The sequence below is a fragment of the Oncorhynchus gorbuscha genome, linkage group LG01 (assembly GCF_021184085.1).
Source record: "Oncorhynchus gorbuscha isolate QuinsamMale2020 ecotype Even-year linkage group LG01, OgorEven_v1.0, whole genome shotgun sequence".
Classification (NCBI taxonomy): domain Eukaryota; kingdom Metazoa; phylum Chordata; class Actinopteri; order Salmoniformes; family Salmonidae; genus Oncorhynchus; species Oncorhynchus gorbuscha.
In genome coordinates, this window is record NC_060173.1 from 119,594,932 (window position 1) to 119,620,897 (window position 25,966).

The 25,966-nt window shown below is 43.9% G+C and overlaps 2 protein-coding genes across 2 annotated transcripts in view; one reads left to right on the top strand and one right to left on the bottom strand.

Moving 5' to 3' along the window:
* glb1l (galactosidase, beta 1-like) overlaps positions 1–14,071 on the top strand; it is a 58,371-nt gene extending 44,300 nt beyond the window's left edge. The window contains exons 12-16 of the mRNA XM_046295403.1: positions 3,734–3,823; positions 4,837–4,950; positions 12,679–12,810; positions 13,317–13,544; positions 13,747–14,071. Coding sequence (XP_046151359.1) covers positions 3,734–3,823; positions 4,837–4,950; positions 12,679–12,810; positions 13,317–13,544; positions 13,747–14,043 — 861 coding nt within the window. The 3' untranslated portion in view covers positions 14,044–14,071. The remainder of the gene's footprint in view (positions 1–3,733; positions 3,824–4,836; positions 4,951–12,678; positions 12,811–13,316; positions 13,545–13,746) is intronic.
* An 835-nt stretch (positions 14,072–14,906) lies between these two features.
* Positions 14,907–24,476, bottom strand: LOC124035876 (ankyrin repeat and zinc finger domain-containing protein 1-like). The gene is made up of 4 exons (XM_046349732.1): positions 24,157–24,476; positions 22,493–22,660; positions 22,326–22,396; positions 14,907–15,745 (listed from the first exon to the last, which is right to left on the bottom strand). Exons 1-4 carry the CDS (start codon positions 24,196–24,198, stop codon positions 15,610–15,612), a joined length of 417 nt encoding a protein of 138 aa, XP_046205688.1. The 5' UTR covers positions 24,199–24,476; the 3' UTR covers positions 14,907–15,609.
* Between the last annotated feature and the right edge of the window lie 1,490 nt (positions 24,477–25,966).

A 25,966-nucleotide genomic window follows, 5' to 3' on the forward strand; every position in this document is an offset into this window, starting at 1 on the left:
GTGGCCACTTGGAGACAGCAGTAAGTCCTCTCACTAACCCCCAGTCTGGAGAGGTGTGTGGCCACTTAGAGACACTAGTAAGTCCTCTCACTAACCCCCAGTCTGGAGAGGTGTGTGGCCACTTGGAGACACTAGTAAGTCCTCTCACTAACCCCTAGTCTGGAGAGGTGTGTGGCCACTTGGAGACAGCAGTAAGTCCTCTCACTAACCCCCAGTCTGGAGAGGTGTGGCCACTTGGAGACAGCAGTAAGTCCTCTCACTAACCCCCAGTCTGGAGAGGTGTGTGGCCACTTGGAGACAGCAGTAAGTCCTCTCACTAACCCCCAGTCTGGAGAGGTGTGTGGCCACTTGGAGACAGCAGTAAGTCCTCTCACTAACCCCCAGTCTGGAGAGGTGTGTGGCCACTTGGAGACAGCAGTAAGTCCTCTCACTAACCCCCAGTCTGGAGAGGTGTGTGGCCACTTGGAGACAGCAGTAAGTCCTCTCACTAACCCCCAGTCTGGAGAGGTGTGTGGCCACTTGGAGACAGCAGTAAGTCCTCTCACTAACCCCCAGTCTGGAGAGGTGTGTGGCCACTTGGAGACAGCAGTAAGTCCTCTCACTAACCCCCAGTCTGGAGAGGTGTGTGGCCACTTAGAGACACTAGTAAGTCCTCTCACTAACCCCCAGTCTGGAGAGGTGTGTGGCCACTTGGAGACAGCAGTAAGTCCTCTCACTAACCCCCAGTCTGGAGAGGTGTGTGGCCACTTGGAGACAGCAGTAAGTCCTCTCACTAACCCCCAGTCTGGAGAGGTGTGTGGCCACTTGGAGACAGCAGTAAGTCCTCTCACTAACCCCCAGTCTGGAGAGGTGTGTGGCCACTTAGAGACACTAGTAAGTCCTCTCACTAACCCCCAGTCTGGAGAGTGTGTGGCCACTTGGAGACAGCAGTAAGTTCTCTCACTAACCCCCAGTCTGGAGAGGTGTGTGGCCACTTGGAGACAGCAGTAAGTCCTCTCACTAACCCCCAGTCTGGAGAGGTGTGTGGCCACTTAGAGACACTAGTAAGTCCTCTCACTAACCCCCAGTCTGGAGAGGTGTGTGGCCACTTGGAGACACTAGTAAGTCCTCTCATTCAACCCCTTGTCATAGTGTTTTCTTATGTTGTACCTACCCCACATATTCTGGTCATGTTACTGAATGTATCCAGAGTATTTTCAGATTCCGTTATCAACAAATGTGTCGAAAAGTCCAGTATATGTAAAACGCACATAAAATCAACAGTGTGATGTGTGGAAGCAAGTCTTGTTTGTATTCCTCCCCTTATAGTGGAATCAGTGTATTCTGCCAAAAGCGAACGAGAAACTGCTCACCCTGAGGCGGGGCTCCCAGGAGCCGGGGACTTTAATGCAGGGAAACTTAAATCTGTTTTTCCACATTTCTTTCAACAAGTTAAATGTGCAAACAGAGGGGGAGAAAACTCTGGACCACCTTTACTCTAGACACAGAGAGACGCGTACAAAGCTCTCCCTCACCCTCCATTTGGCAAATCTGACCATTGATGAAGCCAGTGACTGATGTATTGTACTTCTCAATGCCATCAGAGGAATCCCAGAACATCTTGGATTCAGAGTGAATGTTACATTTAGAGTGAATGTTACATTTAGAGTGAATGTTACATTTAGAGGGTGAATGTTACATTTAGAGAGTGAATGTTACATTTAGAGAATGTTACATTTAGAGTGAATGTTACATTTAGAGGGTGAATGTTACATTTAGAGAGTGAATGTTACATTTAGAGAGTGAATGTTACATTTAGAGAGTGAATGTTACATTTAGAGAGTGAATGTTACATTTAGAGGGTGAATGTTACATTTAGAGGGTGAATGTTACATTTAGAGAGTGAATGTTACATTTAGAGAGTGAATGTTAATTTTAGAGAGTGAATGTTAATTTTAGAGTGAATGTTACATTTAGAGAGTGAATGTTACATTTAGAGAGTGAATGTTACATTTAGAGAGTGAATGTTACATTTAGAGGGTGAATGTTACATTTAGAGGGTGAATGTTACATTTAGAGAGTGAATGTTACATTTAGAGAGTGAATGTTAATTTTAGAGTGTGAATGTTAATTTTAGAGAGTGAATGTTACATTTAGAGAGTGAATGTTACATTTAGAGAGTGAATGTTACATTTAGAGGGTGAATGTTACATTTAGAGGGTGAATGTTACATTTAGAGAGTGAATGTTACATTTAGAGAGTGAATGTTAATTTTAGAGTGTGAATGTTAAAGTGAATGTTACATTTAGAGAGTGAATGTTACATTTAGAGAGTGAATGTTACATTTAGAGAGTGAATGTTACATTTAGAGTGAATGTTACATTTAGAGAGTGAATGTTACATTTAGAGAGTGAATGTTAATTTTAGAGAGTGAATGTTAATTTTAGAGAGTGAATGTTAATTTTAGAGAGTGAATGTTACATTTAGAGAGTGAATGTTACATTTAGAGAGTGAATGTTACATTTAGAGAGTGAATGTTACATTTTGAATGAGAGTGTGAATGTTAATTTTAGAGAGTGAATGTTACATTTAGAGAGTGAATGTTACATTTAGAGAGTGAATGTTACATTTAGAGAGTGAATGTTACATTTAGAGGGTGAATGTTACATTTAGAGAGTGAATGTTACATTTAGAGTGTGAATGTTAATTTTAGAGTGTGAATGTTAATTTTAGAGAGTGAATGTTAATTTTAGAGAGTGAATGTTACATTTAGAGAGTGAATGTTACATTTAGAGAGTGAATGTTACATTTAGAGAGTGAATGTTACATTTAGAGAGTGAATGTTACATTTAGAGTGAATGTTACATTTAGAGAGTGAATGTTACATTTAGAGAGTGAATGTTAATTTTAGAGAGTGAATGTTAATTTTAGAGAGTGAATGTTACATTTAGAGAGTGAATGTTACATTTAGAGAGTGAATGTTACATTTAGAGAGTGAATGTTAATTTTAGAGAGTGAATGTTAATTTTAGAGAGTGAATGTTACATTTAGAGTGAATGTTAATTTTAGAGAGTGAATGTTAATTTTAGAGAGTGAATGTTACATTTAGAGAGTGAATGTTACATTTAGAGTGAATGTTACATTTAGAGAGTGAATGTTACATTTAGAGTGAATGTTACATTTAGAGAGTGAATGTTACATTTAGAGAGTGAATGTTACATTTAGAGAGTGAATGTTACATTTAGAGGGTGAATGTTACATTTAGAGAGTGAATGTTACAGATGAAAGGCCTATTGTCATTGTTAAAAATGTGAATTGTGAAACATAAAATGTAAAATTTCTTATAATACCATTAATATTTCCAAATTTTAATTCTTGGAATAAACTATATATATATATATTGAGATAAACTTTTGTTATTGACCAAATACGTATTTTCCACCATAATTTGCAAATAAATTCATTAAAAATCCTACAATGTGATTTTCTGGATTTTTTTCCTTCTCATTTTGTCTGTCATAGTTGAAGTGGACCTATGATGAAAATTACAGGCCTCTCTCATCTTTTTAAGTGGGAGAACTTGCACAATTGGTGGCTGACTAAATACTTTTTTGCCCCACTGTATATATATATATGTATGCTTTATCTACCAAAGAAATGTGTGGACGACCTGCAGGTTGTAAACCAATGCCCTAAGAGAAATAAATCACAGTACAACATGATGTATGACTTCAATGTCTGCTCTATTTGGTAGGTAGGGAACCTCAGCAGCCTGTTGGACACGCTGTCACCTCAGGGTCCTGTCCGCTCACTGTACCCTCTGTCTTTTGAAGAGATGAAACAGGTAGGTCTCTATCCTGGGACACCACCAGGTATAGTTATGGAAGGTAGGTCTCTATCCTGGGACACCACCTGGTATAGTTATGGAAGGTAGGTCTCTATCCTGGGACACCACCTGGTATAGTTATGGAAGGTAGGTCTCTATCCTGGGACACCACCTGGTATAGTTATGGAAGGTAGGTCTCTATCCTGGGACACCACCTGGTATAGTTATGGAAGGTAGGTCTCTATCCTGGGACACCACCTGGTATAGTTATGGAAGGTAGGTCTCTATCCTGGGACACCACCTGGTGTAGTTATGGAAGGTAGGTCTCTATCCTGGGACACCATCTGGTATAGTTATGGAAGGTAGGTCTCTATCCTGGGACACCACCTGGTATAGTTATGAAAGGTAGGTCTCTATCCTGGGACACCACCTGGTATAGTTATGGAAGGTAGGTCTCTATCCTGGGACACCACCTGGTATAGTTATGGAAGGTAGGTCTCTATCCTGGGACACCACCAGGTATAGTTATGGAAGGTAGGTCTCTATCCTGGGACACCACCTGGTATAGTTATGGAAGGTAGATCTCTATCCTGGGACACCATCTGGTATAGTTATGGAAGGTAGGTCTCTATCCTGGGACACCATCTGGTATAGTTATGGAAGGTAGGTCTCTATCCTGGGACACCACCTGGTATAGTTATGGAAGGTAGATCTCTATCCTGGGACACCACCTGGTATAGTTATGGAAGGTAGGTCTCTATCCTGGGACACCACCTGGTATAGTTATGGAAGGTAGATCTCTATCCTGGGACACCACCTGATGTAGTTTTGGTAGGTAGGTCTCTATCCTGGGACACCATCTGGTATAGTTATGGAAGGTAGGTCTCTATCCTGGGACACCACCTGGTATAGTTATGGAAGGTAGGTCTCTATCCTGGGACACCACCTGGTGGAAGGTAGATCTAAGAAACCATTCACATTGTTTTAACTTGACTTCATGTGTTTAATGTTGTACCTGTTCTGTTGGCTAGTACTATGGCTTCATGCTGTACCGGACCAAGCTGCCCAGGGACCTGCCAGAAGACACACCCCTAATCTCTCCTCTGAATGGGGTTCATGACCGGGCATATGTCTCGGTCTGTGGGGTAGGTGTCTCGGTCTGTGGGGTAGGTGTCTCTCTGTCTGTGGGGTAGGTGTCTCTCTGTCTGTGGGGTAGGTGTCTCTCTGTCTGTGGGGTAGGTGTCTCTCTGTCTGTCTTAATGGGGGTAGGTGTCTCTCTGTCTGTCTTAATGGGGGTAGGTGTCTCTCTGTCTGTGGGGTAGGTGTCTCTCTGTCTGTCTTAATGGGGGTAGGTGTCTGTCTTAATGGGGGTAGGTGTCTCTCTGTCTGTGGGGTAGGTGTCTCTGTCTGTGGGGTAGGTGTCTCTCTGTCTGTGGGGTAGGTGTCTCTCTGTCTGTGGGGTAGGTGTCTCTCTGTCTGTGGGGTAGGTGTCTCTCTGTCTGTGGGGTAGGTGTCTCTCTGTCTGTGGGGTAGGTGTCTCTCTGTCTGTGGGGTAGGTGTCTCTCTGTCTGTGGGGTAGGTGTCTCTCTGTCTGTGGGGTAGGTGTCTCTCTGTCTGTCTTAATGGGGGTAGGTGTCTCTGTCTGTCTTAATGGGGGTAGGTGTCTCTGTCTGTCTTAATGGGGGTAGGTGTCTCTGTCTGTCTTAATGGGGTAGGTGTCTGTCACACCACTAGTGCTGTCCTCGTCTGGTCATTCAGACGGTGCCTCTACTGGTGGTAGAAAACGCTGCTGACTATACCGAGCACATGCGTGTTGATTTTGTCCATCCACACCAGATGGGATTATGACACGCAGGCTGAAATATCAAAACGACCTCTGAAAAAACTATATTAATTTGGGGACAGGATCTTTGTAGAATTTTGAGTCACACAAAATCATGTGATCTCTACTGTGACATTTAAATCTAATCCACAGATAACAAGGGGAAGCCTAGTAAATTCCTAAAACTTCTCTTCTTCAGTAGTCGTCGTCTTCTGCGGATTTTATCTGGCGGTTGGCAACCAACTTTAAAGGTGCATTACCACTACCAACTGGACTGGAGTGTGGACTTCAGTTCATCTTTCAAACACCCACGTGGGTATATGCTCCTAACAACCAATGAGATTGGAGAGGCGGGACTTGCGGCGCGTCTAAGAGAACCATGTTCTATTTCCTGGCTGTGCAGACGCTCAGTTTGGATTAAATTATTAACATGTCTGTGTACATTTAATTTTGCAACGTGAGCGCCTGGTCAGAATGTCAGGCGCCGTTCCTGAATCTTCGAGTATTCGATGTTGTACAGAGGTTGTGTGATGGTTTTGTCCTGTTAACATGTTGTAGAGGTTGTGTGATGGTCAGCATGTTGTAGAGGTTGTGTGATGGTCAGCATGTTGTAGAGAGGTTGTGTGATGGTTTTGTCCTGTCAACATGTTGTAGAGGTTGTGTGATGGTCAGCATGTTGTAGAGGTTGTGTGATGGTCAGCATGTTGTAGAGAGGTTGTGTGATGGTTTTGTCCTGTCAACATGTTGTACAGAGGTTGTGTTATGGTCAGCATGTTGTACAGAGGTTGTGTGATGGTCAACATGTTACAGAGGTTGTGTGATGGTTTTGTCCTGTCAACACGTTGTAGAGGTTGTGTGATGGTCAGCATGTTGTACAGAGGTTGTGTGATGGTCAGCATGTTGTAGAGGTTGTGTGATGGTTTTGTCCTGTCAACACGTTGTAGAGGTTGTGTGATGGTCAGCATGTTGTACAGAGGTTGTGTGATGGTTTTGTCCTGTCAGCATGTTGTACAGAGGTTGTGTGATGGTTTTGTCCTGTCAACATGTTGTACAGAGGTTGTGTGATGGTTTTGTCCCGTCAACAACAGATGTTGTACAGAGGTTGTGATGGTCAACATGTTGTCAGAGGTTGTGTGAAGCATGTTGTAGAGGTTGTGTGATGGTCAACATGTTGTTTTGTGATGGTCTGCATGTTGTACAGAGGTTGTGTGATGGTCTGCATGTTGTACAGAGGTTGTGTGATGGTCAACATGTTTAGAGATTGTGTGATGGTCAACATGTTGTGTGATGGTCAACATGTTGTAGAGGTTGTGTGATGGTCAACATGTTGTAGAGGTTGTGTGATGTCAACATGTTGTAGAGGTTGTGTGATGGTCAACATGTTGTAGAGGTTGTGTGATGGTCAACATGTTGTAGAGGTTGTGTGATGGTCAACATGTTGTAGAGGTTGTGTGATGGTCAACATGTTGTAGAGGTTGTGTGATGGTCAACATGTTGTACAGAGGTTGTGTGATGGTCTGCATGTTGTACAGAGGTTGTGTGATGGTCTGCATGTTGTACAGAGGTTATTGATGTCTGATGTTGTACAGAGGTTGTGTGATGGTCTGCATGTTGTACAGAGGTTGTGATGGTCAGCATGTTGTAGAGAGGTTGTGTGATGGTCAACATGTTGTAGAGGTTGTGTGATGGTTGTGTCCTGTCAACATGTTGTAGATGTGATGGTCAACAGAGGTTGTGTGATGGTTTTGTCCTGTCAACATGTTGTAGAGGTTGTGTGATGGTCAACATGTTGTAGAGGTTGTGTGATGGTCAACATGTTGTAGAGGTTGTGTGATGGTCATGTTGTAGAGGTTGTGTGATGGTCAACATGTTGTAGATGTGATGGTCAACATGTTGTAGAGGTTGTGTGATGGTCAACATGTTGTACAGAGGTTGTGTGATGTCTGCATGTTGTACAGAGGTTGTGTGATGGTCTGCATGTTGTACAGAGGTTTGTGATGGTCTGCATGTTGTACAGAGGTTGTGTGATGGTCTGCATGTTGTACAGAGGTTATGTGATGGTCTGCATGTTGTACAGAGGTTGTGTGATGGTCTGCATGTTGTACAGAGGTTGCGTGATGGTCAGCATGTTGTAGAGGTTGTGTGATGGTCAACATGTTGTAGAGTGTCCTGTCAACATGTTGTAGAGGTTGTGTGATGGTCAACATGTTGTAGAGGTTGTGTGATGGTCAACATGTTGTAGAGGTTGTGTGATGGAGGTTGTGTGATGGTCAACATGTTGTAGAGGTTGTGTGATGGTCTGCATGTTGTACAGAGGTTGTGTGATGGTCTGCATGTTGTACATGGTCTGCATGTTGTACAGAGGTTGTGTGATGGTCTGCATGTTGTACAGAGGTTGTGTGATGGTCTGCATGTTGTACAGAGGTTGTGTGATGGTCAGCATGTTGTAGAGAGGTTGTGTGATGGTTTTGTCCTGTCAACATGTTGTAGAGGTTGTGTGATGGTCAACATGTTGTAGAGGTTGTGTGATGGTCAACATGTTGTACAGAGGTTGTGTGATGGTTTTGTCCTGTCAACATGTTGTAGAGGTTGTGTGATGGTCAACATGTTGGAGGTTGTGTGATGGTCAACATGTTGTACAGAGGTTGTGTGATGGTTTTGTCCTGTCAGCATGTTGTAGAGAGGTTGTGTGATGGTCTGCATGTTGTACAGAGGTTGTGTGATGGTCAGCATGTTGTAGAGAGGTTGTGTGATGGTTTTGTCCTGTCAACATGTTGTAGAGGTTGTGTGATGGTCAACATGTTGTAGCAGTTGTGTGATGGTCAACATGTTGTAGAGGTTGTGTGATGGTCAACATGTTGTAGAGAGGTTGTGTGATGGTTTTGTCCAGTCAGCATGTTGTAGAGGTTGTGTGATGGTCTGCATGTTGTACAGAGGTCGTGTGATGGTCTGCATGTTGTACAGAGGTTGTGTGATGGTCTGCATGTTGTACAGAGGTTGTGTGATGGTTTTGTCCTGTCTGCATGTTGTAGAGGTTGTGTGATGGTCTGCATGTTGTACAGAGGTTGTGTGATGGTCAGCATGTTGTACAGAGGTTGTGTGATGGTCAGCATGTTGTAGAGGTTGTGTGATGGTTTTGTCCTGTCTGCATGTTGTACAGAGGTTGTGTGATGGTTTTGTCCTGTCAACATGTTGTAGAGGTTGTGTGATGGTCAACATGTTGTAGAGGTTGTGTGATGGTCAACATGTTGTGGTTGTGTGATGGTTTTGTCCTGTCAGCATGTTGTAGAGGTTGTGTGATGGTCAGCATGTTGTACAGAGGTTGTGTGATGGTCAACATGTTGTAGAGGTTGTGTGATGGTTGTGTCCTGTCAACATGTTGTACAGAGGTTGTGTGATGGTCAACATGTTGTAGAGGTTGTGTGATGGTCAGCATGTTGTAGAGGTTGTGTGATGGTCAACATGTTGTAGAGAGGTTGTGTGATGGTCTGCATGTTGTACAGAGGTTGTGTGATGGTCTGCATGTTGTACAGAGGTTGTGTGATGGTATGCATGTTGTACAGAGGTTGTGTGATGATACAGAGGTTGTGTGATGGTCTGCATGTTGTACAGAGGTTGTGTGATGGTCTGCATGTTGTACAGAGGTTGTGTGATGGTCTGCATGTTGTACAGAGGTTGTGTGATGGTCTGCATGTTGTACAGAGGTTGTGTGATGGTCTGCATGTTGTACAGAGGTTGTGTGATGGTGCATGTTGTACAGAGGTTGTGTGATGGTCTGCATGTTGTACAGAGGTTGTGTGATGGTCTGCATGTTGTACAGAGGTTGTGTGATGGTCTGCATGTTGTACAGAGGTTGTGTGATGGTCTGCATGTTGTACAGAGGTTGTGTGATGGTCTGCATGTTGTACAGAGATTGTGTGATGGTCTGCATGTTGTACAGAGGTTGTGTGATGGTCTGCATGTTGTACAGAGGTTGTGTGATGGTCTGCATGTTGTCAGAGGTTGTGTGATGGTCTGCATGTTGTACAGAGGTTGTGTGATGGTCTGCATGTTGTACAGAGATTGTGTGATGGTCTGCATGTTGTACAGAGGTTGTGTGATGGTCTGCATGTTGTACAGAGGTTGTGTGATGGTCTGCATGTTGTACAGAGGTTGTGTGATGGTTTTGTTCTGTTCTGTCAGCATGTTGTAGAGGTTGTGTGATGGTTTTGTCCTGTCAACATGTTGTAGAGGTTGTGTGATGGTCAACATGTTGTAGAGGTTGTGTGATGGTCAACATGTTGTAGAGGTTGTGTGATGGTCAACATGTTGTAGAGGTTGTGTGATGGTCAACATGTTGTAGAGGTTGTGTGATGGTCAACATGTTGTAGAGGTTGTGTGATGGTCAACATGTTGTACAGAGGTTGTGTGATGGTCTGCATGTTGTACAGAGGTTGTGTGATGGTCTGCATGTTGTACAGAGGTTGTGTGATGGTCTGCATGTTGTACAGAGGTTGTGTGATGGTCTGCATGTTGTACAGAGGTTATGTGATGTCTGCATGTTGTACAGAGGTTGTGTGATGGTCTGCATGTTGTACAGAGGTTGCGTTGTCAGCATGTTGTAGAGAGGTTGTGTGATGGTCAACATGTTGTAGAGGTTGTGTCCTGTCAACATGTTGTAGAGGTTGTGTGATGGTCAACATGTTGTAGAGGTTGTGTGATGGTCAACATGTTGTAGAGGTTGTGTGATGGTCAACATGTTGTAGAGGTTGTGTGATGGTCAACATGTTGTAGGGGTTGTGTGATGGTCAACATGTTGTAGAGGTTGTGTGATGGTCTGCATGTTGTACAGAGGTTGTGTGATGGTCTGCATGTTGTACAGAGGTTGTGTGATGGTCTGCATGTTGTACAGAGGTTGTGTGATGGTCTGCATGTTGTACAGAGGTTGTGTGATGGTCTGCATGTTGTACAGAGGTTGTGTGATGGTCAGCATGTTGTAGAGAGGTTGTGTGATGGTTTTGTCCTGTCAACATGTTGTAGAGGTTGTGTGATGGTCAACATGTTGTAGAGGTTGTGTGATGGTCAACATGTTGTACAGAGGTTGTGTGATGGTTTTGTCCTGTCAACATGTTGTAGAGGTTGTGTGATGGTCAACATGTTGTAGAGAGGTTGTGTGATGGTCAACATGTTGTACAGAGGTTGTGTGATGGTTTTGTCCTGTCAGCATGTTGTAGAGAGGTTGTGTGATGGTCTGCATGTTGTACAGAGGTTGTGTGATGGTCAGCATGTTGTAGAGAGGTTGTGTGATGGTTTTGTCCTGTCAACATGTTGTCAACATGTTGAGCAGTTGTGTGATGGTCAACATGTTGTAGAGAGGTTGTGTGATGGTCAACATGTTGTAGAGAGGTTGTGTGATGGTTTTGTCCAGTCAGCATGTTGTAGAGAGGTTGTGTGATGGTCTGCATGTTGTACAGAGGTCGTGTGATGGTCTGCATGTTGTACAGAGGTTGTGTGATGGTCTGCATGTTGTACAGAGGTTGTGTGATGGTTTTGTCCTGTCTGCATGTTGTAGAGGTTGTGTGATGGTCTGCATGTTGTACAGAGGTTGTGTGATGGTCAGCATGTTGTACAGAGGTTGTGTGATGGTCAGCATGTTGTAGAGAGGTTGTGTGATGGTTTTGTCCTGTCTGCATGTTGTACAGAGGTTGTGTGATGGTTTTGTCCTGTCAGCATGTTGTAGAGGTTGTGTGATGGTCAGCATGTTGTACAGAGGTTGTGTGATGGTCAACATGTTGTAGAGGTTGTGTGATGGTTGTGTCCTGTCAACATGTTGTACAGAGGTTGTGTGATGGTCAACATGTTGTAGAGGTTGTGTGATGGTCAGCATGTTGTAGAGGTTGTGTGATGGTCAACATGTTGTAGAGAGGTTGTGTGATGGTCTGCATGTTGTACAGAGGTTGTGTGATGGTCTGCATGTTGTACAGAGGTTGTGTGATGGTATGCATGTTGTACAGAGGTTGTGTGATGGTCTGCATGTTGTACAGAGGTTGTGTGATGGTCTGCATGTTGTACAGAGGTTGTGTGATGGTCTGCATGTTGTACAGAGGTTGTGTGATGGTCTGCATGTTGTACAGAGGTTGTGTGATGGTCTGCATGTTGTACAGAGGTTGTGTGATGGTCTGCATGTTGTACAGAGGTTGTGTGATGGTCTGCATGTTGTACAGAGGTTGTGTGATGGTCTGCATGTTGTACAGAGGTTGTGTGATGGTCTGCATGTTGTACAGAGGTTGTGTGATGGTCTGCATGTTGTACAGAGGTTGTGTGATGGTCTGCATGTTGTACAGAGGTTGTGTGATGGTCTGCATGTTGTACAGAGATTGTGTGATGGTCTGCATGTTGTACAGAGGTTGTGTGATGGTCTGCATGTTGTACAGAGGTTGTGTGATGGTCTGCATGTTGTACAGAGGTTGTGTGATGGTCTGCATGTTGTACAGAGGTTGTGTGATGGTCTGCATGTTGTACAGAGATTGTGTGATGGTCTGCATGTTGTACAGAGGTTGTGTGATGGTCTGCATGTTGTACAGAGGTTGTGTGATGGTCTGCATGTTGTACAGAGGTTGTGTGATGGTTTTGTTCTGTTCTGTCAGCATGTTGTAGAGGTTGTGTGATGGTTTTGTCCTGTCAGCATGTTGTAGAGGTTGTGTGATGGTTTTGTCCTGTCAGCATGTTGTAGAGGTTGTGTGATGGTTTTGTCCTGTCAGTGATGGTTTTGTCCTGTCAGCAGAGAGGTTGTGTGATGGTTTTGTCCTGTCAGCATGTTGTAGATAGGTTGTGTGATGGTCAGCATGTTGTACAGAGGTTGTGTGATGGTCTGCATGTTGTACAGAGGTTGTGTGATGGTCTGCATGTTGTACAGAGGTTGTGTTTTGGTCAGCATGTTGTAGAGGTTGTGTGATGGTTTTGATGGTTTTGTCAGCATGTTGTAGAGAGGTTGTGAGATGGTCAGCATGTTGTACAGAGGTTGTGTGATGGTCTGCATGTTGTACAGAGGTTGTGTCCTGCTCCTATACAGGTGTTCCAGGGGCTGCTGGAGAGAGACACGACTCTGGTGATGAACGTAACAGGGAAACAGGGGGACCAGGTTGATGTTCTAGTAGAGAACATGGGACGAGTCAACTTTGGCAGCAAGATCAACGACTTCAAGGCAAGTCTTCTCCAACTTCAGTAGACAGACACGTGTTTTATATCTTGATCTGAATAAAATAGAGGTTTTAGCAGTTCAAGATTTATGCATGTGAGGTGCGTTGGTCCCATAAAAGATCCACACTCCAATATCAAAAGAGAAACAATTCAGTTATGAGTTTACAACAGGAATATTCACGGAAGTATTCGTCAAATGGATAGCCAAATCCCAGATCGGTTTGTGTTCTTGCCAAGCCAAACTTCTCGTGATAATGAGTAAAAAGGAGTTGGCATGATAGCACAAATAGTCTGGCACTCAGGCTAAGGAATGGACACACAGTCAAGCATCTGTAGACGAGCCCAGGGTCTTGAAATGACTGGGAGCCACAACTGGGAGCCAGTGGAGAGTTCAGAGGAGCAAGGTGATAATCCTTAATGACAATGAGTTGGCAAAAGCACTAACAGTCTGGCACTCAGGCTAAGGAATGGACTTACAGTTGATTTGTCGGTCATGTCTGTGTTTTGCAGGGCCTGTTGAGTAACCTGATCCTTGGTAACGATGTGCTGACAGATTGGCAGATCTACCGTCTGGACATTGATGGAGCCATCGCCTCCGGATGGCCCCAGTCAGGCCAGCGACGCTCCCCGCCCAACCCAGTCAGAGGGCCCTCAGATGGGCCAGTCTTCTACCAGGGCACCCTGCCTCCCAACGGTCTGGCCTGGGACACCTTTCTCCGGCTCAATGAATGGACCAAGGTGAGGACATAATCAATACTGAGTCTTTTTACCATCTGGCTCACTAAGTACAGAAATAATAGTGTAGTACTTATCCAACATGGAGATCGATGAACACAATGGCTGAACAGGAGTCAAACAGACGTGTGTTCACCATGAGTTCCTTCTTGGGGTCAAATCCTCCACTGAGACCGTCTCCCCTCTGCCTCTCCACTGCACCCAGGGACAGGTGTGGATCAACGGGGTGAACCTGGGCAGGTACTGGCCTAAGAGAGGTCCCCAGCAGACCCTGTACGTCCCGGGGCCCCTGCTCAGCCCCACCCAGCCAAACAACATCACAGTCCTGGAGCTGGAGAGGGCCCCTTCTCACACCAGGGTCCTCTTCATGGACCGGCCCCAGCTCAACAGCACTGCTGGCAAGACATCACAGCTACAGACAACAGACAGACATGACACCACAGCCAGACAGACAGACAGACATCACAGCTACAGACATCACAGCTACAGACCACAGACATGACAGACATGACACCACAGCCAGACAGACAGACAGACATCACAGCTACAGACAACAGACAGACAGACATGACACCACAGCCAGACAGACACAGACATTACAGACCAGAGACAGACATGACAGCTACATTACATTACATTTAAGTCATTTAGCAGACGCTCTTATTCAGAGCGACTTACAAATTGGTGCATTCACAGACCACAGAGACATGACATCACAGCTACAGACCACAGACATGACATCACAGCTACAGGCCACAGACAGACAGACATGACATCACAGCTACAGGCCACAGACAGACAGACAGACATGACATCACAGCTACAGGCCACAGACAGACAGACAAGACAGACAGACATGACATCACAGCTACAGGCCACAGACAGACAGACATGACATCACAGCTACAGACCACAGACAGACATGACATCACAGCTAGACCACAGACAGACATGACATCACAGCTACAGACCACAGACAGACAGACAGACATCACAGCTACAGACAGAAGACATTACCTCAGAGAATCAGTTTCTTCATCGTTGACACACAGAGACGACAGACAGCCAATCAATCCCTCCGAATAAGTCTCTGTCCAACCACTTATCAGCAGCATGAGCTAATACACTCCAATCGTCTATCAATCAATGTATGAGTGTAGCATATCCTGCATCAATTCACTGCAGCACTCGTTTCTACGGACTTCAGTCTAACAAATGAAACAACCTCTGAGCTTTCAGTTTCTGTTCTTCTGTCTCTGCTACATCTGCACATAGAATGATCTGTTTAAAGGCAACTTAAGGTTTGGTTTTCTGTGTTGAGCTCACACAGGTATGAATAAATAGATGACAGTATTATGGTAATCATTGTTTTGACATGATTTAATAACATGAGTTGCTGTGCTTCTGTCAGATACTATGTTTTGGCACGTTACTATATACCTATTTTATAAAAACACTGTGTACATGAATAAAGAGTTTCATCAATCACACGTACAGCTGAATTAATATGGTTTATTATTCCATTCCACACCAACAGTGATTTCATTTGACACCAGTTCACCCGGTTCAGACCTGGTTCAGACCTGGTTCAGACCCCAGCTCTGCCTCCTTTCCTGAAACGATCAGCTCCATTTAAAAGGCTTTCACAGTAAACGCTGCACATGTTCAAGGCTCAAATCGGAAAATGACCTTTCACATTTCCAACGGTGCTACAAGGCAGATCTTCTGAGTTAAACGGAATCGTAACAAAGCTGCTCGTCACCAGGTCCAGTTTTCATCGAAAGTTATCCATCTGGATTTTGGCCTATTTGATGGGATTAAACGCATAGAAATATAATGAATAGAACAGGAGTCCCCATTCATATGTTATATTAATTCTATTTCTGTGCATTTTAATCCTATCAGATGGGCAACATCAAGATCAGATTGACTGAGGTCTGGGGCTTGGTCCAGTTAGGTCTCTGGGTCTGCGTGCTCTGTCCCCACCAACCAATAGATTAGTAGGCCTGAGGCTTCTATAGTGAAGTGGCAACAGTATGGTAGGGTTGTGACGGTAGCAACATGCTAGTCAGTTTCCTGCCCTGCTCCTGTTAGCCACATTAGCCTTGCGGTGCTCCTGGACACAGCGAGGGGTGCAGAAGCTGAAGTCTAGGTATTGAAACGGGACCTTTCCCACCAGGGACTCCCCACACTGCCAACACCGCCTGGTAGAGAGGAGAGAACATGGAGTTAGCTAGAAACACACTAGACACCTAGATGATACTGCATATGACAGGACAAGACACTAGACCCTTAAATACCGTGCTTCTACACCTGCATTGCTTGCTGTTTGGGGTTTTAGGCTGGGTTTCTGTACTGCACTTTGAGATATCAGCTGATATAAGAAGGGCTTTATAAATACATTTGATTTAGATACTGTATACCACAGGACACTAGACTCCTAGATGATACTGTATACCACAGGACACTAGACTCCTAGATGATACTGTATACCACAGGACACTAGACTCCTAGATGATACTGTATACCACAGGACACTAGACTCCTAGATGATACTGTATACCACAGGACACTAGACTCCTAGATGATACTGTATATGACAGGACACTAGACTCCTAGATGATACTGTATACCACAGGACAGGACACTAGACTAGATGATACTGTATACCACAGGACATAGACTCCTAGATGATACTGTATACCACAGGACACTAGACTCTAGATGATACTGTATACCACAGGACAGGACACTAGACTCCTAGATGATACTGTATACCACAGGACAGGACACTAGACTCCTAGATGATACTGTATGACACTAGACTCCTAGATGATACTGTATACCACAGGACACTAGACTCCTAGATGATACTGTATATCACAGGACACTAGACTCTAGATGATACTGTATATCACAGGACACTAGACTCCTAGATGATACTGTATACCACAGGACACTAGACTCCTAGATGATACTGTATACCACAGGACAGGACACTAGACTCCTAGATGATACTGTATACCACAGGACAGGACACTAGACTCCTAGATGATACTGTATACCACAGGACACTAGACTCCAAGATGATACTGTATACCACAGGACACTAGACTCCAGATGATAGTATGACTCCTAGATGATACTGTATATCACAGGACACTTACTCCTAGATGATACTGTATATCACAGGACACTAGACTCCTAGATGATACTGTATACCACAGGACACACTCCTAGATGATACTGTATACCACAGGACACTAGACTCCTAGATGATACTGTATACCACAGGACACTAGACTCCTAGATGAACACAGGACAGACACTAGACTCCTAGATGATACTGTATACCACAGGACAGGACACTAGACTCCTAGATGATACTGTATACCACAGGACAGGACACTAGACTCCTAGATGATACTGTATATCACAGGACACTAGACTCCTAGATGATACTGTATATCACAGGACACTAGACTCCTAGATGATACTGTTACCACAGGACACTAGACCTAGATGATACTGTATACCACAGGACACTAGACTCCTAGATGATACTGTATACCACAGGACACTAGACTCCTCGATGATACATCACAGGACACTAGACTCCTAGATGATACTGTATACCACAGGACACTAGACTCCTAGATGATACTGTATACCACAGGACAGGACACTAGACTCCTAGATGATACTGTATACCACAGGACAGGACACTAGACTCATAGATGATACTGTATACCACAGGACACTAGACTCCTAGATGATACTGTATACCACAGGACAGGACACTAGACTCCTAGATGATACTGTATACCACAGGACACTAGACTCCTAGAGGATACTGTATACCACAGGACACTAGACTCCTAGATGATACTGTATACCACAGGACAGGACACTAGACTCCTAGATGATACTGTATACCACAGGACAGGACACTAGACTCCTAGATGATACTGTATACCACAGGACACTAGACTCCTAGAGGATACTGTATACCACAGGACACTAGACTCCTAGATGATACTGTATACCACAGGACAGGACACTAGACTCCTAGATGATACTGTATACCACAGGACACTAGACTCCTAGATGATACTGTATATCACAGGACACTAGACTCCTAGATGATACTGTATATCACAGGACACTAGACTCCTAGATGATACTGTATACCACAGGACACTAGACTCCTAGATGATACTGTATACCACAGGACACTAGACTCCTAGATGATACTGTATACCACAGGACAGGACACTAGACTCTAGATGATACTGTATACCACAGGACACTAGACTCCTAGATACTGTATACCACAGGACACTAGACTCCTAGATGATACTGTATACCACAGGACACTAGACTCCTAGATGATACTGTATACCACAGGACACTAGACTCCTAGATGATACTGTATATCACAGGACACTAGACTCCTAGATGATACTGTATATTTACATTTACATTTAAGTCATTTAGCAGACGCTCTTATCCAGAGCGACTTACAAATTGGTGCATTCACCTAGACTCCTAGATGATACTGTATACCACAGGACACTAGACTCCTAGATGATACTGTATATGACAGGACACTAGACTCCTAGATGATACTGTATATCACAGGACACTAGACTCCTAGATGATACTGTATACCACAGGACAGGACACTAGACTCCTAGATGATACTGTATACCACAGGACACTAGACTCCTAGATGATACTGTATACCACAGGACAGGACACTAGACTCCTAGATGATACTGTATACCACAGGACAGGACACTAGACTCATAGATGATACTGTATACCACAGGACACTAGACTCCTAGATGATACTGTATACCACAGGACAGGACACTAGACTCCTAGATGATACTGTATACCACAGGACACTAGACTCCTAGATGATACTGTATATCACAGGACACTAGACTCCTAGATGATACTGTATATCACAGGACACTAGACTCCTAGATGATACTGTATACCACAGGACACTAGACTCCTAGATGATACTGTATACCACAGGACACTAGACTCCTAGATGATACTGTATACCACAGGACAGGACACTAGACTCCTAGATGATACTGTATACCACAGGACACTAGACTCCTAGATGATACTGTATATCACAGGACACTAGACTCCTAGATGATACTGTATATCACAGGACACTAGACTCCTAGATGATACTGTATACCACAGGACACTAGACTCCTAGATGATACTGTATACCACAGGACACTAGACTCCTAGATGATACTGTATACCACAGGACACTAGACTCCTAGATGATACTGTATACCACAGGACAGGACACTAGACTCCTAGATGATACTGTATACCACAGGACAGGACACTAGACTCCTAGATGATACTGTATACCACAGGACAGGACACTAGACTCCTAGATGATACTGTATACCACAGGACACTAGACTCCTAGATGATACTGTATATCACAGGACACTAGACTCCTAGATGATACTGTATACCACAGGACAGGACACTAGACTCCTAGATGATACTGTATACCACAGGACACTAGACTCCTAGAGGATACTGTATACCACAGGACACTAGACTCCTAGATGATACTGTATACCACAGGACACTAGACTCCTAGATGATACTGTATACCACAGGACACTAGACTCCTCGATGATACTGTATATCACAGGACACTAGACTCCTAGATGATACTGTATACCACAGGACACTAGACTCCTAGATGATACTGTATACCACAGGACAGGACACTAGACTCCTAGATGATACTGTATACCACAGGACAGGACACTAGACTCATAGATGATACTGTATACCACAGGACACTAGACTCCTAGATGATACTGTATACCACAGGACAGGACACTAGACTCCTAGATGATACTGTATACCACAGGACACTAGACTCCTAGAGGATACTGTATACCACAGGACACTAGACTCCTAGATGATACTGTATACCACAGGACAGGACACTAGACTCCTAGATGATACTGTATACCACAGGACAGGACACTAGACTCCTAGATGATACTGTATACCACAGGACACTAGACTCTAGAGGATACTGTATACCACAGGACACTAGACTCCTAGATGATACTGTATACCACAGGACAGGACACTAGACTCCTAGATGATACTGTATACCACAGGACACTAGACTCCTAGATGATACTGTATATCACAGGACACTAGACTCCTAGATGATACTGTATATCACAGGACACTAGACTCCTAGATGATACTGTATACCACAGGACACTAGACTCCTAGATGATACTGTATACCACAGGACACTAGACTCCTAGATGATACTGTATACCACAGGACAGGACACTAGACTCCTAGATGATACTGTATACCACAGGACACTAGACTCCTAGAGGATACTGTATACCACAGGACACTAGACTCCTAGATGATACTGTATACCACAGGACACTAGACTCCTAGATGATACTGTATACCACAGGACACTAGACTCCTAGATGATACTGTATATCACAGGACACTAGACTCCTAGATGATACTGTATATTTACATTTACATTTAAGTCATTTAGCAGACGCTCTTATCCAGAGCGACTTACAAATTGGTGCATTCACCTTATCACAGGACACTAGACTCCTAGATGATACTGTATACCACAGGACACTAGACTCCTAGATGATACTGTATATGACAGGACACTAGACTCCTAGATGATACTGTATATCACAGGACACTAGACTCCTAGATGATACTGTATACCACAGGACAGGACACTAGACTCCTAGATGATACTGTATACCACAGGACACTAGACTCCTAGATGATACTGTATACCACAGGACAGGACACTAGACTCCTAGATGATACTGTATACCACAGGACAGGACACTAGACTCATAGATGATACTGTATACCACAGGACACTAGACTCCTAGATGATACTGTATACCACAGGACAGGACACTAGACTCCTAGATGATACTGTATACCACAGGACACTAGACTCCTAGAGGATACTGTATACCACAGGACACTAGACTCCTAGATGATACTGTATACCACAGGACAGGACACTAGACTCCTAGATGATACTGTATACCACAGGACAGGACACTAGACTCCTAGATGATACTGTATACCACAGGACAGGACACTAGACTCCTAGATGATACTGTATACCACAGGACACTAGACTCCTAGAGGATACTGTATACCACAGGACACTAGACTCCTAGATGATACTGTATACCACAGGACAGGACACTAGACTCCTAGATGATACTGTATACCACAGGACAGGACACTAGACTCCTAGAGGATACTGTATACCACAGGACACTAGACTCCTAGATGATACTGTATACCACAGGACAGGACACTAGACTCCTAGATGATACTGTATACCACAGGACACTAGACTCCTAGATGATACTGTATATGACAGGACACTAGACTCCTAGATGATACTGTATACCACAGGACAGGACACTAGACTCCTAGAGGATACTGTATACCACAGGACACTAGACTCCTAGATGATACTGTATATCACAGGACACTAGACTCCTAGATGATACTGTATATCACAGGACACTAGACTCCTAGATGATACTGTATACCACAGGACACTAGACTCCTAGATGATACTGTATACCACAGGACAGGACACTAGACTCCTAGATGATACTGTATACCACAGGACAGGACACTAGACTCCTAGATGATACTGTATACCACAGGACACTAGACTCCTAGAGGATACTGTATACCACAGGACACTAGACTCCTAGATGATACTGTATACCACAGGACACTAGACTCCTAGATGATACTGTATACCACAGGACACTAGACTCCTAGATGATACTGTATACACACTCCTAGATGGACAGGACACTAGACTCCTAGATGATACTGTATACCACAGGACACTAGACTCTAGATGATACTGTATACCACAGGACAGGACACTAGACTCCTAGATGATACTGTATAGACTCCTAGAGGATACTGTATACCACAGGACACTAGACTCTAGATGACAGGACAGGACACTAGAGATACTGTATACCACAGGACAGGACACTAGACTCCTAGATGATACTGTATACCACAGGACACTAGACTCCTAGATGATACTGTATACCACAGGACACTAGACTCCTATACCACTGGACATGACACTATACCACAGGACAGGACACTAGACTCCTAGATGATACTGTATACCACAGGACAGGACACTAGACTCCTAGATGATACTGTATACCACAGGACAGGACACTAGACTCATAGATGATACTGTATACCACAGGACACTAGACTCCTAGATGATACTGTATACCACAGGACAGGACACTAGACTCCTAGATGATACTGTATACCACAGGACACTAGACTCCTAGATGATACTGTATACCACAGGACAGGACACTAGACTCCTAGATGATACTGTATACCACAGGACACTAGACTCCTAGATGATACTGTATACGACAGGAGAGGACACTAGACTCCTAGATGATACTGTATATGACAGGAGAGGACACTAGACTCCTAGATGATACTGTATATGACAGGAGAGGACACTAGACTGAGTAAATGTGTTTCCTCAATACAGAACACCATTTGCCTACAGTACAGGAACAGACTGTTCTGCTATTTATTGAGTACCGTGTCATATTCATTTGTCTAACATTGTGTTCAGTGAGTCAAAAGGAGAGGTGGTTTGACTAATGACTGAGGCCTTCGTACTGTTACCTGGTGTTTGAAAGGTCTCCCCCTGTTGAGGCCTGATGCTCTGCCAACCTCTTCTCCGCAGCCTGTGCTCTCTGCGGGTGGAGATTTGACAGTCAAGTCCCTCGTTTTGAAAGAAATTGAACAATTCATCTACTGCATAAGAAAATAAAAAAAATCTGTTTCCTTACCTTCTCTCGATCGCTTAAGGAGGCAAATCTTTTCTTCTCCTCAGCCTCCATCTCTAGTCTCTTCCTCTGTTCTTTCTGCTCTTTCTCCCTCGTTTTCTTGGCCACTTTCTGAGCCCTTTTCTTCTCAGTCTTCTTGGACTCCAACTCGGCCGTCAGCGGACCAGGAACCTTGATGGGGATAGAGAGCGCTAAGACTTCCCTGCTGCATCGCAAAGGGCTCAAAAAATGTCTACGTACATCTTTGGAAAAAATGAAACGCTCATCGTTATATTAACGTTTTTTTCGCGTGCTTGAAATGTGTCCTTGCTCATCATGTGAAATGGCCCACGTTACTTCTCTGTCTAGCTAACTCCTAGACAACAGAATCACCATTGACTTATTCCATTTGATTGACAGAAAGTGCACTCTGTCTGTTTAGGCCCAAACATACAAGTGGACAAGGTTACACTTCACAGTTTTATCACAAAGTCCTCTCTCCTTAAAATGTCTAAGTATGTCTGTGGACAATTGACTGGTCGTTTGTTGTTGTTCCACAGAGGCTTGACAGAAAGTGCTACTCAGTTTGAATACGACAGCCTACGGTACATAACCAGACAAACAGCTCACCAGAGCCTAAGGTACATACCTAGACAAACAGCCTACGGTACATAGCTAGACAAACAGCCTACCAGAGCCTATGGTACATACCTAGACAAACAGCCTAAGGTACATACCTAGACAAACAGCCTACCAGAGCCTACGGTACATAGCTAGACAAACAGCCTACCAGAGCCTATGGTACATACCTAGACAAACAGCTCACCAGAGCCTACGGTACATAGCTAGACAAACAGCCTACCAGAGCCTACGGTACATAGCTAGACAAACAGCCTACCAGAGCCTATGGTACATAACTAGACAAACAGCCCACCAGAGCCTAAGGTACATACCTAGACAAACAGACTATGGTACATACCTAGACAAACAGCCCACCAGAGCCTAAGGTACATAACTAGACAAACAGCTCACCAGAGCCTAAGGTACATACCTAGACAAACAGCCCACCAGAGCCTGTGGTACATAACTAGACAAACAGCTCACCAGAGCCTAAGGTACATACCTAGACAAACAGCCCACCAGAGCCTGTGGTACATAACTAGACAAACAGACTATGGTACATACCTAGACAAACAGCCTACCAGAGCCTAAGGTACATAACCAGACAAACAGCTCACCAGAGCCTATGGTACATACCTAGACAAACAGCCTACCAGAGCCTATGGTACATAACTAGCCTACCGGAGCCTATGGTACATAACTAGACAAACAGCCTACCAGAGCCTATGGTACATACCTAGACAAACAGCCTACCAGAGCCTATGGTACATACCTAGACAAACAGCCTACCAGAGCCTATGGTACATACCTAGACAAACAGCCTACCAGAGCCTATGGTACATACCTAGACAAACAGCTCACCAGAGCCTATGGTACATACCTAGACAAACAGCTCACCAGAGCCTATGGTACATACCCAGACAAACAGCTCACCAGAGCCTATGGTACATACCTAGACAAACAGCCTACCAGAGCCTATGGTACATACCTAGACAAACAGCCTACCAGAGCCTATGGTACATAACTAGACAAACAGCCTAAGGTACATAGCCAGACAAACAGCCTACCAGAGCCTTGCTGTAGTTGTATTTGTCAGGGTGATCAGCCATGTACTTCCTAAACACGTTCCTGGTGTCCTTGTCAGGAGCAACGATGTAGGGAGTCTGACCGGTCAGATCTCTGTGGGCACAAAGCAACAACGCCACATTTCCTCTCTGTCATAACATAGAAACGTTATAATAACATCAAATGTATGTGCTATTCATTTAAAGACAATCACCTTTTTAAAACAAACTAATGTTTTACAACACACACAGTCCCAGTCAAAAGTTTGGACACACCTACTCATTCCAGGGTTTTTCTTTATTTTTACTATTTTCTACATTGTAGAATAATAGCGAAGACATCAAAACTATGAAATAATGTAGTAACCAAAAAACTGTTAAACAAATCAAAATATATTTTTTATTTGAGATTCTTCAAAGTAGCCACCCTTTGCCTTGAAGACAGCTTTGCACACTCTTGGCATTCTCTCAACCAGCTTCATGTGGTTGTCACCTGGAATGCATTTCAATTAACAGGTGTGCCTTGTTAAAAGTTAATGCGTTTGAGCCAATCAGTTGTGTTGTGTCAAGGTAGGGGTGGTATACAGAAGATAGCCCTATTTGGTAAAAGACCAAATCCATATTATGGCAAGAACAGCTCAAATAAGCGAAGAGAAACGACAGTCCATCATTACTTTAAGACATGAAGGTCAGTCAATACTATACTAGTTTCTTCAAGTGCAGTTGCAAAAATCATCCAGCGCTATGATGAAACTGGCTCTCATGAGGACCACCACAGGAAAGGAAGACCCAGAGTTACCTCTGCTGCAGAGGATAAGTTCATTAGAGTTACCAGCCTCAGATTGCAGCCCAAATAAATGCTTCACAGAGTTCAAGTAACAGACACATCTCAACAACTATTCAGATGAGACTGTGTGAATCAGAACTTCATGGTCAATCAAATTGCTGAAAAGAAACCACTACTAAAGCACACCAATAAGAAGAGACTTGCTTGGGCCAACAAACACGAGCAATGGACATTTGACTGGTGGAAATCTGTCCATTGGTCTGATGAGTCCACATTTGAGATTTTTGGTTCCAACCGCCGTGTCTTTGTGAGACGCAGAGTAGGTGAACGGGTGATCTCTGCATATGTGGTTCCCACCGTGAAGCATGGAGGTGGTGGTGCTTTGCTGGTGACATTCATTTAGAATTCAAGGCACACTGAACCAGCATCAACTACCACAGGATTCTGTGGCGATACGCCATCCCATCTGATTTGCGCTTAGTGAGACTATCATCTCATCCAATTGAGATGGTTTGGGATGAGTTGGACCGCAGAGTGAAGGAAAAGCTGCCAACAAGTGCTCAGCATATGTGGGAACTCCTTCAAGACTGTTGGAAAATAATTCCAGGTGAAGCTGGTTGAGAGAATGCCAAGAGTGTGCAAAGCTGTCATCAAGGAAAAGGGTGGCTACTTTCAAGAATCTAAAATATATTGATTTGTTAAACACTTGTTTGGTTACTAAATGATTCCATGTGTGTTATTTCATAGTTTTGATGTCTTCACTCATATTCTACAATGTAGAAAATAGTAAAAATAAACCTAGAATGAGCAGGTGTTCTAAAACTTTTGACTGGTACTGTGTGATATATATATATATATATACACATACATACACATGGGGCAGTGCATTATCATGCTGAAACATGAGGTGATGGCGGTGGATGAATGGCACATTAATGGGCCTCAGGATCTCATCACAGTATCTCTGTATTCAAATTGCCATCGATAAAATGCAATTGTGTTTGTTGTCTGTAGCTTATGCCTGCC

Coding starts and splice junctions, on each gene's coding strand:
- LOC124035876 (XM_046349732.1), bottom strand. CDS start 24,198: ATGGCTGATCACCCTGACAAATACAACTACAGCAAGGCTCTG. Junction 22,397..22,492: donor CCTTAAGCGATCGAGAGAAG/GTAAGGAAACAG, acceptor CTCCACCCGCAG/AGAGCACAGGCTGCGGAGAA. Junction 15,746..22,325: donor GGAGACCTTTCAAACACCAG/GTAACAGTACGA, acceptor CCTCTCTACCAG/GCGGTGTTGGCAGTGTGGGG.